The following is a 17,632-nucleotide window of genomic DNA, read 5'->3' as shown; positions in this document are numbered from 1 at the left end:
CGGGACTCCATGGAGAGATGCACATTATCTGAGCCCCCAAATCCTGCAGCACTGAGTCGGCTGCTGCAAAAATACAGACATCCAGCTCGAAAGATTGATGTCAGTGGGGCAAATACATAGGCCTAATAAACATTCGATATTTCTCAGGAACAGATGCTTTTTGCAACCCAGGCGTCCACACGTACACAAGGAAAGTTTAACTTGTTTTACAAGTAGGATTATCCGACAGAGAAACCTACACAGAGACCTCGTGGATTAAATAGTGGGGGACACCCAGGTTGTGCGATCTCCACGGTTACCAATGGAGGAGAAATCGACAAGCTTGTCTTGGTGTCAAGCATTATCTAAGGGGAGGGCAACACAGCAGCATGTCCCGCCTAGCCAACGCCTCCTTTTCTTTCCGCCACAACTTTCAGGGCGACCAGTGCGCCCATCCAACATATTTCTGAGTACATAATCGATCATGTTCGGGTACACAAGTCACTGCACTGCCCTCCTCTAGCAAATGACACTGGGACGGGGACAGGGCTCGGGAGGGTCAACTCATCAATATGAGAAAAGGAAACGTAAACGATGCGGATATAATTGGTTGGTATACAGTCCTCAGCAAAGGTCACCCGATCTCTTTGGCACTCTCATGTTTGGGAATTATCAACATGCAAAATCGCTTCTTGAGATTACCGACCACTTGCTGCAAACAGGACTGAAAAATGGTCAAATAGTTGAAGGTGGGCCACGCATGTGAAAGTAGGCCTCCAAGAACGCACGTTCAGGCACCGGGCTGAAATAGAATAGCGACAGCACATTAAAAAACGTATCAACCCAATTGACATTGGGCCTACTCTACACAATTTCGTGTAATTATGTGATTGTGAACACAGATATAATGGATTTAGCTCTGGACCTGGAATGTAGGCTATAGCCTAACGCAATTCTTTTCTCGCGCGGCTGTGCATGGGTAACCATTTAAATTGTATTAGCCTACTTACGCAAAACACTTTTCCGAAAACAATTTTATATTCAGGCCCCTACACTCCCCTCAATCAAAATAAAGCAAAACTAGCAGCCGTATTTTGGCCCGAAAGACTTTGCTTTTCACAATGTGTCTCAAAATTCTTGTTGGCCTATAGATTTAATTTATTCTTTTTAAAAAGCCGTCTAAAAAGGATCTGTCATATTAAGGAAGTAATAAGATGGGGAAAAAAACGGTAATATTAACACACCTCACAAAAGTATTTTACTGATTTAATATCAGAGGGATGATACAGGACTTCTCTCTGCCACCCAAAGATCTGTCCCAAATTAGTACCTTTTGAGAACTGAACCTTAGATAAATACAGGTAGTCAAACAGACAGCGTTATCTTTAATTTGGAGTTAATAGCCCTCTGGTGACTAAACATATTAGCTAACGACAGAGTTTAGGAAGCATTAGCTAATAAATCATTTTGCATGAATTTTGGAAGAAGGAAACGTCGAATATCTGGCGTTTTTGTGTAGCTATATCATCATTCAATTAAAGTAGCCTATCAAAGATAATACTAATAAAAACATGATGCAGAAACTGTTGGTATTAATATTTTATGAATTTATTTTGTATCTTCATAATGAATGTTTTCCTCACTGGCATACTTGTTGATGGTGGGTAATGTTTTAAAAATATAGTGAGACACAAAATATACTGACCGAGTCACCCTATCTATAGGATTACAAATGCTTTAAAATACTGATAGATTTAGTTTCCTTACAAAAGTCCCTTTTCTGAAGTACATAGAACACACAAACAATACAATACAGTTATAATACTGAACACCAGTTTTCCTTATAAGAATCCTGCTCTTCCTGCACCTTATAGGTAGTGTCTGAACCTTATAATCACGCAGTGTGTGAGAGAAGCTGGTTTCCCTTATCCTGACCAGACTTCCACATAAACACAAACAGTGATGCTAAAAAAATCAATACACCAATAAGAAAAAAAGAAAAGATTTTCAGCAGAAAGGGGAATGGAAGGGAGATAGCTGTAACCCATGGCAGTAACAACCAAGTGGTTAAACATTTACAATTCTACTTTTTTTCTCTCTTTCTCTCTCCCCCCCCCTCTCTCTCCCGCTTTCCCTCTCTCTTTTGGGAGCGAGGCTTGGAATGAGGCTTTTTTTGTGTGTGAGTGCTCCACTTCTAACAACTGTTTGCCCAGTCAAGGCTGTGGCTGTGTTTACTCAGCGCTAAACGCCACTGCCTGGTCACCAGATGTGGCCGCCCGGCCGGTCAGTCGGCAGGTCAGCCCTTTTTTGCGTGGAGCCTCCGCCGAGTCAGATCACTGTCCTCACGCTCCCTGTGCCCACCTTCTTCCTCAACACCTCCACCAGCCGCTCCAACCTGCAGAGAGAGAGAGAGAGAGAGAAAGGGAGGGAGGGAAAGAGAGAGGGGGATAAAGGGAAAAACAGGAAAAGTGAGAGACGGAGAAGACTATGTGCTCTTCTCTCTCCCGGGTCACGTTTAAACACAAGGGAACATTTCAAGAGGAGAGAGATGGCCAGAGATGGAAAAAGATGTAAAGAAAAAAAAAAAGTCTGAAGCCAGATCCAAGACAAGACACACACACGTACTTCATCAAGTGGGCAAAACACAGCACCCGTACCAAAACCCACATCTCAATCCCTTAAAATATCCTCCTACAGAAGTCTCAAGTATTTTTTTTTTATCTGATGAATTGACAGACTCTTGGGTTCTGCTCAAGAGGACGGGGAAAAAAAGGAGAATGTTCTTGTGTCCAGCTCCAGACCAACTGGACAAGTGTGTGAGACAAGACGGAGAGACGGACTGAAACGATGGCTGGATGGAATTTTCTTTTTTCACAATTTGTCAGGGTGTCAGAGCACCAGAGTTAAAAAAAAAAAAAAAAAAAAAAAGATAGAGCCCGAATGCAAACGACCAGAAGGTCTCTTGTTGTGAGTATAAAGTTGTGGAGAGGAGGGAAGGCAAAAAAGGGGAAACTAATGATACAAAATAAGGAAGAATTTCAATGCGATAACATTTGTCACAGAAATCTAGGACACCAAAACTGTAAGCTAATAAAGGAAATTGCACAAATAAACAAACAAACAGATGAATACACATACCAACAAATAAAAAAGAAGTGGTGTAAAGTTTGACCTGGGGAGGAAAATCTTAGCAATGAGAAATTCTGTTTCAGAGCGCTGGCTATAGTAGAGCAGACAAACATTTTGCCGAGCGTGGAACAGCTGCCTTGATTGAATAACTTGAACAAATTGAAAATTCAAGATGTCCAAGACTACCGCCATGACCACTGAGCTTTCAAATTAAATTGAAAATCCCAGTTTGAGTCCTGGAAATGCACTGGGATTCGTCCGGTAAAGTGAGGATTTTAGCCGCATCCCAAATCATCCTATACTGTGATCTTCCCACACTTACGGATGCAGCCGAGTATGGAAATCAAAATCTTCCCACAGACAACCTCATTTTCCGTGAAGCCTCTGCTGTGTTGCCACTGAATAACAATGCACGGCGTGGTAAGGCTGTTTACTATGCAGTGTATCCAAACACTCTCGGTTATTCTAATAATTCTGCTTCCTGGCAGCAGAGGAATTCATTTCTTTAAAAAGCTTTTTTGATAAGATACATGCCACAAACTTCATTAGAGTACTGGGAGAAAAAACACATTAAGGGTCACAGGCACATTATCACAATCATTAATTTTGAAAAAAAAAATAATTTCAGTAGTTAGACAATTTAGGCGTTATAGCAATGACATTATAAAAATTAAATCTTATCAATAAATACTTGTGTGTGGATTAAAAAAACAAACCAAAAAAAGAGAAATAAAATGTGATTATGAACTGATATGTAAAATAACATGATCAAATATTAAAGATGCATGTTTGTCATATTGCTTGCTTTGCATGCTTGTCATTTATATATTTTTTTTAAATCATAAATGTTATATTAAATATGAAAAAACAACTAGCTATTGACTGTTTAGGAGAACAAGTGAACGTTTGTGCTTGCAGTGGCGACGGCACAAAAGCGAGTGAACAGCCTACAGCACAAACATGCCATTGGTTCACCGGTCGGAGTGTCCCTTGGCTACGGCCTGGCCTCTGGGAGCGCTCTGACCCCCGTCTCCACCTGTTTTTCTGCTCGCCGAGATCTGTGCCAGCCAACGCTGCCATATGTGTTTCACTGCGTCTGAGCTCCCTTAGTACGAGGGCGTGCGTGTGTGTGTGTGTGTGTGTGTGTGTGTGTGTGTGTGTGTGTGTGTGTGTGTGTTGTGTGAGTGTGTTTGTGTGTGTGTGTGTCTGTCTGACGGTGTTTTTCTAGACACACACTCACACTCACAGCAAGAGTCTGTGTAACGTCAACTTGTAGTGGAGAGGGAATGAGTGTGTACACTATGTATAGAGGAGAAGTTAGAGAGAGAGAGAGAGAGAGAGAGAGAGCGAGAGAGAGAGAGTAAGAGAGAAAGAGAGAGAGCGCAAGTGGGGAGAGAGAGGGAGAAAGAGAGAGGAAAGAGACTCAGACAGAAAGGAAACGAAAAAGAGGAAAAAAGAGAGGAAGCCTAAAAAGGTACACTAATATTTAGAAAAGGTCGTTGTCACTAAACACTCAGGGCCAAGCACATAGACCACAGACATCCCCTGGACACACACACACACACACACACACACACACACACACACACACGCGCACACATAAGCACACAGACGCACACAAACACCTCACACGCTCACACACTTGCTCTGCTTGCTCTACAAATACATATACACAAACACCTTGTCCCGCTCGTGTGCCAGAGTAGGTTTTTTTCCCTCTCGTCTTCCTCCTCCTCCTCCTCTTCTTCACCCTCGGCTTTTTAAATATATTTATCAGCCCCTCCGTCACGTTTGCACAATTAGCGGGTGCGAGTCTGACCAGTGGGGACGTCTAAGGTGGACCGGTGTGCGGAGGGGATTTGGAGAGAGGGACGTGTTTGCCCAGGGTGGCCGGTAAACCCAAACATACACGCAAGGGAGGAGCTGTGCAAAAGTATAAATCCCGATTAAGAATTCACAGTGTCGCAAAACCAACAATTATAGCTGGAAGGAGGCAGAGTAAACAAGCGACCCTTGCATAATTTTTTTTTTTTCAAACAGCCGCATGTTGGGGCTGTTTTTTGGGGGGGTTGGGGGATGTGGTGTGTGTGAGTGTGTGTGAGAGTGGGTAGGAGTGAGGGTGATGTGGGTGTTGCATTCTATAGACTGAAAGAACATTTTGGTGTTTTTTTTCTCATGAAATCCATACTTTGTTTTTTTTTGGCTGCTGGGATTGGGCAGTCATCTGCGGACAAAAAGACGCTTCCCATCAAATAATTTCGCTGCCTCTCCAATTCCTTCGTCCTCTTGTCTTATTTTCTTTCTTATTTTTATTTGGTCAGTCAAACGGCCACTGCTCTTACAATACATTTGGCAGAGTCACCGTGCACAAACAAACAAATGCCAACACAAAGTTCTCAACAAAAAAAAAGGAGTTAAAAAAAAGCGCTCCTCACAGAGGAGAAGGCACCGAGGGGGCACCGGGCCAGCAACCCTGGTCGGCTCCACACGAGCGCCACAGACACGGCGGCACAGCGGGAGGCGGCAGTCGGCCGGAGGCCGTCAACGCGCTGCCCTCCTGAGCTGCCCCAAACCCCTGCCTCCATGCACCCCTCCCTCCCTCCCTCCCTCCCTCCCTCCCTGCCAGCCCTCCCCGAATGAAAAGGCCTCTTTGTGTGGCTCCTCTCACAGCCAAGTTTGATTCAGAGGGCCATTAGACATTCAGCCGTGCCCTCCTCTACTTCTCTCACCCTCTCTCTCTCCCTCCTTCCCTCCCTCCCTACATCCATCCATCCATCCATCCATCTATCTATCCATCTATCCACCACCCCCCCTTGTTTCTTCTGCCTTCCTCTCCGTCAATGGGGAGCTCTGGGCTCCGGCACTCAGGTGCCACATTCTGGGCTGCCTCTCGGCTTCCTCCAGGGGGGGGCGCAGGGGGCTGCCCGCCTCACCCCTGCATTTTTCACACCGCGCCGCCACAGGGGCTCCACGTCAGAGTGGCTTCCCACAGCAGCCCCCACCCCATCAGCCACCAGGCCTGCGCCGAGACATACACACACACACACACACACACACACACACACACACACACACACACACACACACACACACAGGCCCAGGGCCTGGCCATTGAGGCCATCCATCTAGGTGTCACCTAACGGTCAGGTGCGAGAGTCTCAGATCCCCACTGTCCGCCCAGGACTTGCTGGTGTGCTCAAGACAGCATCTCGCACACACACACACACACACATGAATGTTCCACACATACAGGCTGCGATCAGAGCATATACGCAGATGCATACTGTATACATGAAGCAGAACACACAGGTACAAGTTTGGGTCATGCACACTCACTCACTCACACACACACTCTCTCTCTCTCACACACACACACACACACAGACACTTGCAGGGACATGCATGAAAATAAATGTGACATGGCAGCACACACACACACACACACACACACACACACACACACACACATTCAAAGAAACTACAGAGAAATGCACACATTAAACACATGTAAACACTAATACGCACACTCACACACATACACACACACACACACACACAGACAAGGCTGCCAACTCCCCAAAACCTCATCAGGAGGCCTCTTCCTGGGAAAAAAAGGTCTGGGAAAACCAGCGGTCCTAGGGTCCGGCCCCACTCCTACTCACTCAGTAGCCTGACATGGTCAATATTGGACACTTAGGCTTTCTGGCACTGATTCAGCCCATGGTGCCATAAATTACACGAGAATTCTCCGAACGCCAAGCGCCGTGGTGTTCTCCTACACTGGAGCTCTCACTTTTCTCTCCATCTGAAAAAATATAGCGTTCCAAAAAAATACCAAAGTTCCAAAAAGAGCGCAGGACTTTCGGAGCTTCTCGTATGGGTTCATACGGTGTGTGTGTAAATACACGAGTGTCTCGGAGTTTGTGAGAGAGAAAATCCTTAGTTCATGTATCTATTTTGGTCAATGAATGCACCAAAGACACACATAAACACAAACACACACAGCAAACTCACTGCGAAAGAAACAAAACTTCTGGACTATTGACGTAAGAATGCTGTTGACTAGTAGTGCCAAATAAATCTTTCCCACATTGCCAAATCCCTGAAGGTTTGTGTTTATGAAAGTCTCCATGTGTATCCAACATGTGGCAACTCTAAAAGAACATCGACAATATAATTCAAATGAATCCATGCCATAATGTTAGATAATGTTTACCACTAGAAAGTGGTATCAGATAAGACACCCCCTTCAGAGAAGGCGAGGCCGGAGAGACCCACAAACGATCTGATTCAAACAGATGAATGTTGTACTGTTATTGAACTGAACCATTTCTGTATAGGACCAAGAGATGTTATCAGATGAGAGCTGCCCCCCCACCCCACCCCACCCCAGGGAGACAGGGAGAGGGGGGGGGGGGGGGGGGCATCTGTGATCTCTGTCATCAGACCTCTCCTGACCCCTCCAGCCTCATCTAAGCCCCTCAAGACGGCTCGTTTAAATACAATGGGCAAAGTTCCCTCTGGGCTCTTCTTTCAGAGCCCTCTTCTGGGGTGCTAGCAGTCTATCAGTGGAGGGGAAAGGAGATGCTCTGTGTGTGTGTGTGTGTGTGTGTGTGTGTGTGAGAGGGTGTGAGTATGTGTGTGTGTGTGTGTGTGAGAGAGGGTGTGAGTGCGTGTGTGTGTGTGTGTGTGTGTGTGTGTGTGTGTGTGTGTGTGTGTGTGTGTGTGTGTGTGTGTGTGTGAGTGTGTGTGTGAGAGAGAGAGAGAGAGAGAGAGAGAGAGAGAGAGAGAGAGAGAGTGAGTGTGTGTGTGTGTGTGTGTGTGTGTATGTGTGTGTGTGGAGGGGAGGCAGGGGGTGTCTTCCCAGGATTCTGAGCTCTCCCTCTCTGTCTCTCTCGCCCCCACCCCATCAAAACCCATCCCCCCTGTTAATTCATCGTGCAAATAAATGAGTGGGGTGAGAACTGTTTGCATTGCATGGGGAGCCCATGTGTGTGTGGGAGAGAGGAGTTGAGAGAGGAGGCGAGAGAGGGAGAGAGGGCGAGAGAGAAAGAGGATGGGAGGGCCTCATGCACAAGTGCGTGTGTGTGTGTGTGTGTGTGAGAGAGTGTGAATGTGAGCACATACTCACCCACACCCACAACCACACCAACATACACACACACACACACATGAAGTTACTGCAACATGCTCTTGAGGCTGGGAATACGAGTCTGTATGTGGCTATTACAGCACATAGGTGTGTGGTATAATAATACTCAGTTTGGTACTCAAAATTATATTGTTGATAAGGTAGTAACTAATAGGCTGTACAACATTAGCTAACTACAGAATAAATCTGGTCTGGATGTGGGTGTGGTTCTCACTACAGGTACTGAATTTGGAACTCGGAACTCTTATCACTACTGTCTGAGGCTGGTGTCATTTAAATCAACAGTTTGTTACCAGATTTGACCGCGGTACTCACTTCTGGACCTTCTCACTGGCCTCCCGCTCCGAGTCCTGGGAGCGGCGGAGCTGGGCCTGGAGGTTCTGGTGCTCGCTGGCCAGCAGCTGCATACGGGACAGGAGGGCCTGGTTCTGGCCCCCCTTGGGCTCAGAGGTCAAAGGTGAAGCTGGTGTGGGAGCGCCTTGTTCCTTCACTGCAGTCTCCTCGGCCTGCATGAGATGCTGACTGTAAAAGAGGTCAATTCACATTTAATGGTTGAATATTGTAGAAATACATGTCATTCTATGGCCAATATTACAATATAATAATAATAATAATAATAATAATAATAATAATAATAATAATAATAATAATAATAATAATAATAATAATAATAATAATAATAATAATAATAATAATAATAATAATAAATAATAATAATAATAATAATAATAATAATATATACTTTTTTGATCCCGTGAGGGAAATTCAGTTCTCTGCATTTAACCCAATTTAACCGAATTAGTGAACACACAGCACACAGTGAACACACAGTGAGGTGAATCACACAACCCAGAGCAGTGAGCTGCCTGCCCAACCAGCGGCGCTCGGGGAGCAGTGAGGGGTTAGGTGCCTTGCTCAAGGGCACTTCAGCCATGGTGGACTGGTCGGGGATCGAAACGGCAACCCTAGTAGTAAATGACCACTCCAAGCAGTCTTGACCGCACGGAAACCACAAATATCTGTAATGGCTGTGACTGACTGATGGCTGGTTAATCTTTTTAGGTTTTCAACTGTGAGCCAAAGAAGAGGACCAGCGATTCCACTGCTGTAACCAAATGACACCATGAGGAACGGCTTTATTCAGCTGCTGCACAGGGCTCAGTGTCCACCACACGGAGTGATGAGTGTCAGCGTGGCTGCCAGTAAAGCCCACTGACTGCACTATTTGAACTACAGCGGCCATGTGCCAGGAGCTGTTGAGTGACAGCCCTCATCTCCGGCTGGGTCATCTCGGCGCCAAAGGCTCCACCTCTTTGTCCGTTCAGTCATGTCAGTTTGGAAAATGCCAGTGGGCAAATTTTGTCACACAGACACGGATGCACACACACACACAGACAGACAGACAGACAGACAGACAGACAGACAGACACACACACACACACACACACACTTCGCACCAGAATCACGCCACCCTCCAGGTGAATGTCACACAGATGCGGCTCAATGAGATGCACAGGACTTAACAGAGGATTTAACAGAAAGTGAATGAAATGGTAAAAAAGAAAAAGAGAGCAAGCAAGGATAGAGTCAAGGATAGAGATAAACAGGAGAAAAGATAAACATCTCTCCTGGCTTTTATAGATATGTAGTGCTTTAATTAAGGGCAGGAAGAGAAGCAAGCTGGACTATTTTTACAGGCAGGGCATACCCTAAAACAAACTGACCTCATGTTACCCCTTTGCACCATGGCTTATATAAACAGAATGGACAGAACAATTAAAAACGGACGGATTTCCAGTTTAATGAATAAGGTGGATACACAAATAAACAAATTAAGAAAATTACTCCATTGCTGCAGGTTTGCCTGCCTGTGCTATGAAATGACAGTAGTTACCCAATATTTTATTCTGAACAAGCACACACATAGAAAAACACCTATTTATTGGAATGTTGGAATGTGCATTTGGTGGGTAAATGGTGGTCAGTCTTTACTGGAAAGGCTGGAATGACAAATGTCTGGCAGTTTAATAAAAAACTACCCTCCCCCCCACACTCTGAAGAGAAGCCAGAGAGCTCTACACCCTCTCATCAAACACTCACTGCCACACACACACACCTGCCCGTCAGGTTCCTGAGCAGGTGGGGACCTTCAAATATGAGGCGGCGTAAAGCGCAACCGGGAGGCAGCAGCGGTGAAGAGACACTCGCAGCAGACACAATACCTTGAGCAGTGGGCCTCGCCTCAACAACACCACCAATATTACCTCTCAGTAACACACCCCCACAAGCCACCCACCCCACCCTCTGTCCCTTCCTCTCGAGTGCCATACAAGCGCCGTCCAGTTCCTGACAGATGGAGCCTGATGGATGGTCACCCAGTCTTTGTCTGCCGAGGGGGGGGGGGGGGAGTGGGGCAGTGTGCATATTGCCTTAAACTCATATTAGTCACTATGGCCTCTTGTCCCTCGTTTAATTAGTTTCAGGGAGACGTCAGGCTCCAGACATATCTCTCTCTTTCTCTCTCTCTCTCTCTCTCTCTCCCTCTCTCTCTTTCTCTCCCCCACCTCTTTCTGCCTATGCGCTCAGGTCTTTTTTCATTCCTCCTCTAGAAGTGGAAGGTAATCAATCGGGATGTGATATTGATAGCCGAGCGGTGGAGATGTAAACTTGTGTGTTTTGTTTAATTAAATGCAAACATATTGGGTACGAAGGTCCGGTGGCAGTGACAAACAAGGGCGAGAGCACGTTGCCTTGCCATGGATTATCTTATCTATACCTCCCACCCCCATGCCCCGAATCCATCTCCCAAAATACGCCCCCAACACGGACGCAGGGGGCTGATGAAGACACTGCAGTGACTGATATCTAGGCTTCTGACTGTGTCATCAGTTTGTCAAAGCTGAAAATGTAGGACCATGAAACTGACAAATCCAATGTGTGCCAGAAAGGTGGATCAGATAAGGTTTATGCAGGTGTCTAGTTAGGCAGACTGGGAGGTAATATACTGTACAATAACAGCCTTGACCTCTTCTCATTAACTCAGCTAAATATGTTTTCAAGGCTCTTTTCTGACATTTCTACTACATTCTAACTACATTGAAATACAATCCACTGCTCTTGGGCATCTCTGAAGGTAAACATCAGTGACAAATATTTTTGTTGTAGTGTGTCATCTGGGCTATCTTGCATAATAAGTATGACTCTCTTTCTGCGTTACTTTCTGTACAAACTGCCCCAGTTTCTAAGAGAGGGAGGGAAAGAGAGAAAACAGAGCACGAAAGAAAAATGGTTCTGGAAAACACCGGTAGACATGTCTATCAATAGATTGAGGTAGATATAGATATGGGAGATATATAGGCAGATAGATAAGGAAAGAAGGAGAGAGAGAGAGAGAGAGAGAAGGAGAGAGTGTGAGAGCGAATGACCAAGAAAAAAGAATGAAAGATAGAAAACTGTATAGAAAGCCCGGGCATTGATGTTAATCATTAACCGGCGAAATCAGATAGGCAATCAAAGGCACTGGTTCCCAACGTACCTGGCCTGCGACTCTGCACAGGGCTTAATGGTTAACTGCACCAGGGGCGTGCTATCAGAGAGGATATGTAAAATAACCTTTTAATAGAGACTTATCTCTGGCCTTCTCGGCAAACAGTGAGGTCAAAACACGAGGGGGAAACCACACACACACACACACACGCACGCACACACACACGCACACACACACACACACACGCAATCTCCACAGCAACCTTTTAGTGGGTGAGTAAACAAGACGACCACGCCTCAACATGACCGTTCCTTACACAAATCAATCATTCCGAGTCCAGACTGACAGCTTTGAGTCTCTCCCTCCCTCCCTCCCTTCCTCCCTCCCTCACCCTATATCACTCCATCTTCTTTTCCTCTCTTCGTCTCTTCCTGCATCAGTGTACAGGCGCGCTGCTTACCTGTCTGCATGGTGTTCCAGTACAGAAACCAATCTAGACCAGGTAGGGGGGTAGCGGATAAAATTGGGCTGACGGGTGTGAGTGTGTGTGTGTGTGTGTGTGTGTGTGTGTGTGTGTGTGTGCTGGCAGGACATTGCCGTGCGTTTAGAATTGGCCCCACTATCCAGCTCCTTGCTGTTCTGCGAATCTGGCTTGCTGTGTGGGCTTGCAGACAATCCGCCAAATGTATTTTGCAGCACAGATTGCGAGGCTGAGGCTGAGACTGATCTGCCGGCTAACTCGGGGTGATGGGTGGCCGGCAAGATGTTCGGTGGTGGCGGCGGTGGTGCCGGTGCTGTGTGTATCATGGCTGCCGTGTTGTTGCCGTGAACGAGTGCCAGGTGTCATGACTCATGACGCCACTTCCCCGGTCACCTGACTTTATCTGGTCAAACAAACACTCTAATAGCCATATCTCACCCATTACCCTAGTTCCATTGCCGTTGCTAAGGGATATTATTTATCAGAACATTTTCAAAAGACTTGCCAGCTAAGGGCACAGACATTTGAAAGGGCAGAAACAATAACAGCCTTATTCAAAACCATGATGACTACAAAGTAAAGGGGGCCGAAGGTTTCAATCTACAGAGGGAGGTGAATTTTCGGATTAAAACAAACACAACGTTTTCTTAAAACATTTTAAAACAATTAACTCTATTCCAATTGATTCCTGAGCTAGTAAAAATACTACGAAATCAGATGGCCAGACAGCACCTCACTTACACCAGAGACACTTATATATGAGGAGACACTGCACTAGAAAAATCGCCCATTGAAAAGCATGGGGTAACTTCGTAACGCGAAAGATGGCGGTTGTTTACACCGGTTGGCTATGGTTTGCACATGTCCCGCCTCTTCCAGTGCCGTTGCTCCAATCATTTGGCCGATCCTTGGCGGTCACGCTTTTTGAAAGCTGCGTCGTGAAGAATAGAGCATGCGCAGTCCAAAATTACCAGTAAGAAAAAGGCTTTTTAAGCGTTAATTTGATACAAAACCACCAAACCCTTTCAGCGATTTTAGTCAGATTTTCATCGCGATTTCAAACATGTTATTTTTATGTCTCTTACACCTCGGAAACATGGACATCCAGCTCTCTCCCCATTCATTTAGATAGAGCCTGGTCTTGTTCCGGTCAAACTCGCTGCCCGACCCCATGGCCAATATGGCTGCCGAGTGACGTGACTTGCTTTAAAAAGACTTTGCTTACACTCACAAGTGCCAACCTCTCTGAAGCAGGAAGTGAATCAGCCCACGCAACACCCTTCAGCCGGGCTCCTTCCCCTGAATGCCAGCCAGGCCTAATGTCTCTTAATGACTATTGAATTTCAGGTGTTAAGTGTGATAATGAGAGGGGTGGTGGAGCAAAGGGGGTGGGGTGGGGAGAGTTCTCCCAGGGGAAGAAGGCTGAGATTGAGGTTGGCCCCTCGGTCATGAGTTAGGGGTAGATTCCTTGATTCTAATCCAGTAGACTTTTAGTGAAATCCAGAAAATTGCTCATCATTGTCATCTAGCTCTCTGTTTAATGAATGTGCTAAAAAAAAATAAAATAAAAAAAAAAACCTAGTCCTGAGTGTGAATGGGAGTTTAAGATGGTTGCTAAGAATGCCTCATAAACTTGTGCTATACGATTGTTACGTTGCTTCATGAAGACAGAAAGCCAGGGGTGTATAAATCTATAGCTTTTTTTCGAGCTCAATTATCAACAACCTTTGGCCGGAATGGCAGATTGTAGCGCTAACGCGTGGTCTGTCTGACTCTGTGGCTGCCCCCCTCCTGCTCAGCTCCGTGCCTGGCTCTCGCTCAAACAAAGCACCGTCTGCGCCGCGCCACGGCCCTCTGGCCAATCCCAACTCATTAAAACAGCTGGTCGACAGTCAGAGAAAGTTCTAGAACATTTATTCGGTGCTTTTTTTTTTGTCGTCGTCGTCTTCTCGAGATTTGTTGCTATTTTATGTCCACGGGGTGCCTGTCTACGTGCGGCAAGAGGGAGTCTGAAAGGGGGGGGATCGGTCCAGTTTCTCAGACTCCCCCCGCCATCCATCCTACTTACTTCTCATTCTCCGAGTCTTTCTCTGTCTTTCTCTCCTTTTCTTTCTCTTTCTCTCTCCGTCCCTCTCTCTAATGTCTGTTTCGTCTCTTTCATCTGACTGAGCTTGTCTGTTATCCTGAGGACACAATGCAGAATGGGGTGGGGTGGGGTGGGGGGGGGGGGGGGGTGGAATCCTCAGAGCAAACACAGAGAGGCATCTTCTGAGCTTTGTTAGGGCTGGAAGGATTCCCCATCTGAAGGTCCAGCTCCACAGGCGTCCTGATAGCCACTCTGGCTGGGCATCCCACAATGCAAATACATGTGTGTGTGTGTGTGTGTGTGTTGTGTTGTGCGAGGGCGAATACAATGCCTGTCTTCACTTCTTGGGGGCATAGATACGTTTTTGGGGTGCATGGTGGACATGGTGGCGATGGGGCGTGATTCCCAACCCCCCCAATTCTCAGACATGGGATCCTTCCGTGGGAGAGAGAGAGAGCGCCAAAGAGCGTGTGTGTGGTGTGTGTGTGGGTGTGGGTGTGGGTGTGTGTGTCCAGGACACCAACAGTCAAGCAGACACAGAAGATAAGCAGATAAGGATGACTGGGAGAAAGCATCTGAGAAGAAGGATACGAGTCCATCTTAAACCGGATCCACACCACCAAACCAGAACGGCTGGTTTCTGTGCCAAGCGTATTTGCACAATCTAATCCAGCAACCTGCAGTTTGTGGTAGGAGAGGCCAAACTATGCTTGTATCCAGAATGGGCAAAGAGGTAACAGCTCTGCATACTAATGCCAATGTTTAGAGATGGGTAAAAGTCAGATTAATTTAATTGCCAATCTGTGACTTTGATCAATGAGAGAGCGAATGATCCAAAAACAAATGCTACCGTTGCTACAAAGCAATAACGTGTCGCGGTATCCACCACCACATTTCCTGAAATAATTCTGAATCAGGGCCCTAAAGAACACATTGAGAGTTTTAGTGGCATCTCTCTCTCTCTCTCTCTCTCTCTCTCTCTCTCTCTCTCTCTCTCTCTCTCTCTCTCTCTCTCTCTCTCTCTCTCTCTCTACACTGTATTTCATTTCTTAATAACTCATATTTATGACAATGTCATTATTGTCTCCAGCTTCGACTTCGCCTCGCGCCATTTGTGGCGTCGCCTATTTCGGTCCCCTCCAAACTGGCGCAAATAAAGTGGAGAAAAAGTCGTTTTTAGAAGTTAATATGAGCTCGGCGAGCGAGCGAGCGGTGGACGGGTGGGCCGGGCGCGACGTCGAATGTTTGGCGGTTTTAATAAGAGGGCTGTGTAATGACGACAGGAGAGAGGGAGAGAGGAAGAGCAGCAGCAGGGCACTGTTATTAAGAGAGTTAAAATGGAACGGCAGAGGGAAGGATGCGTGCCACGATCCAGAGCCTATGTGTGTGTGTGTGTGTGTGTGTGTGTGTGTGTGTGTGTTGGCAGGTTGTGGGGGGGTGGGGGTCAGGGGGTTGCTGTTGGGCGACGGGATACAGTGCTCTTTGTCATTTTAACAGACAGGTTGTCATGTTGATGGACTTGACAGACTTGCTGGGAGAAGTTACACAAATTAGCTTATCAGTTCAATTACATTATATACGTGAGTGTGTGTGTGTGTGTGTGTGTGTGTGTGTGTGTGTGTGTGTTGGGGGAAGGGGGGGGGGGGGGTTGTTGTGCAACTGGATACACTGCTCTTTGTCATTTTAACGGACAGGCTGCTATGCTCATGGATTTGATAGTCGTGACATACTGGGGGAAGTTACACAAATGAGTTCATGAATAGAATAACATCACTTGTCTTCCTTATATTACTTGTCCACAATGCCATTTCTCTTACACCTTCACATGACACTTTCAAATGTATGCGGCTTCACTGGGTTCACTGGTGATGCTAGCTGGTTTAATCAGCTCTTCTTTTTGTGTTCAAAAGTGTTTTCTAAATCAATGTGTATTTGCATTTGTGGTACGCCATGTGTGTGTGTACATTTGGGGGTTACTGTATGGTTTGTGTGTGTTAAGAGGATTAAAGTTTAAGGTTGTGGTTTGCAGTTCATGTATAAGTGTTCGTACACATACTCGTGTGAGTATATTTGTACGTGTGTGTGCATGTGTGTTTAGCAGTGCAGCCTGTGTGTGTGTGTGTGTGTGTGTGTGTGAGAGAGAGAGAGTGTGTGTGTGTGTACACATTCACTTTGTCAAGTCGTGTGTGGGTGTGTCTGAGCATGTGTATCTTGGGGCTCTCTGTGTGTGTGTGTGTGTGTGTGTGTGTGTGTGTGTGTGTGTTTGTGTGTGTGTGTGTGTGTGTTTGAACTTGCACTTTGGGGAGGGTGGGAGTCTGGTGTGTCCCCGCGCATGTGTTTTGCATATAGGTCTGTGTGGGTGTGTGCAGATGCAAAAGAAGTGCGTGTAGGTGTTTGGGTGTCTGTGTGGTGCATTCACCTATGGAACAGGCGGAGAGTCTGCAGTTCCTCCTCCATCTTCTGGCAAAGTTCCAGGGCTTTATCTCGGTCTCTATGAATTGCATCAAACTCTTCCTGCAAACACACACACACACACAAACATACACACACTTTAACCGACTTTGCTTAATGAATGTAGCTATTTGTCTATTCCTAGATTCTAAGATTCTAAGTCTAGATTCTAATCATCAACCTGAATTACCGCTATACCGTGATAGATAAAAAGACAAAAAGAGACACCATTGCCTCAAGCAGATCATATACCCCAAGCAAAGGACCATAAAATCAAATAATAAATCATAATAATCATAATAATCATATAATAACAAATCATAATCTATATTTACATTTGTTGGTCATCATCACAACGTAGATACCGATTAGTTTATATGCCCTAAACTCTACACTATCAGTATAATCAACCATAACCACAATTTATGACTTGATAGACCAACAGCACTCTCCAACGCCACTGTTCATCATCAAACTCTCCGTCCCCATTGAAACATCTCCTCTGCTGAGACATCACAGCCTCCAGCACCACCACCTCCTCCAGCACCACCACCACCTCCTCCATTATCACATCCTCCAGCACCACCTCCTTCAGCACCTCCTCCTCCACCACCACCTCCTCCAGCACCACTTCCTCCATTATCACATCCTCCATCACCACCTCCTCCAGTAGCACCACCTCCTCCTCGACCACATCCTCCAGCACCACCTCCTTCAGCACCTCCTCCTCCACCACCACCTCCTCCAGCACCACTTCCTCCATTATCACATCCTCCATCACCACCTCCTCCAGTAGCACCACCTCCTCCTCGACCACCTCCTCCAGCACCACCTCCTCCAGCACCACCTCTTCCAACAGCACCACCT

General features: G+C 46.2%; 1 protein-coding gene across 3 annotated transcripts in view; it reads right to left on the bottom strand.

The window, feature by feature from the left end:
* Nucleotides 1-1,563: 1,563 nt before the first annotated feature.
* Nucleotides 1,564-17,632, bottom strand: part of mipol1 (mirror-image polydactyly 1) — a 61,877-nt gene continuing 45,808 nt past the window's right edge. For all 3 annotated transcript variants that reach the window (XM_062523206.1, XM_062523205.1, XM_062523204.1), the window contains exons 12-14: nucleotides 16,734-16,828; nucleotides 8,576-8,782; nucleotides 1,564-2,374 (exon numbers count right to left, since the gene is read on the bottom strand). In XM_062523206.1, coding sequence (XP_062379190.1) covers nucleotides 2,308-2,374; nucleotides 8,576-8,782; nucleotides 16,734-16,828 — 369 coding nt within the window. In that variant the 3' untranslated portion in view covers nucleotides 1,564-2,307. The remainder of the gene's footprint in view (nucleotides 2,375-8,575; nucleotides 8,783-16,733; nucleotides 16,829-17,632) is intronic.

Source organism: Sardina pilchardus, chromosome 20 (assembly GCF_963854185.1).
Source record: "Sardina pilchardus chromosome 20, fSarPil1.1, whole genome shotgun sequence".
Classification (NCBI taxonomy): domain Eukaryota; kingdom Metazoa; phylum Chordata; class Actinopteri; order Clupeiformes; family Clupeidae; genus Sardina; species Sardina pilchardus.
The sequence above is the reverse complement of the archived record's forward strand: the minus strand, read 5'-3'. Positions and strand labels throughout refer to the sequence as shown.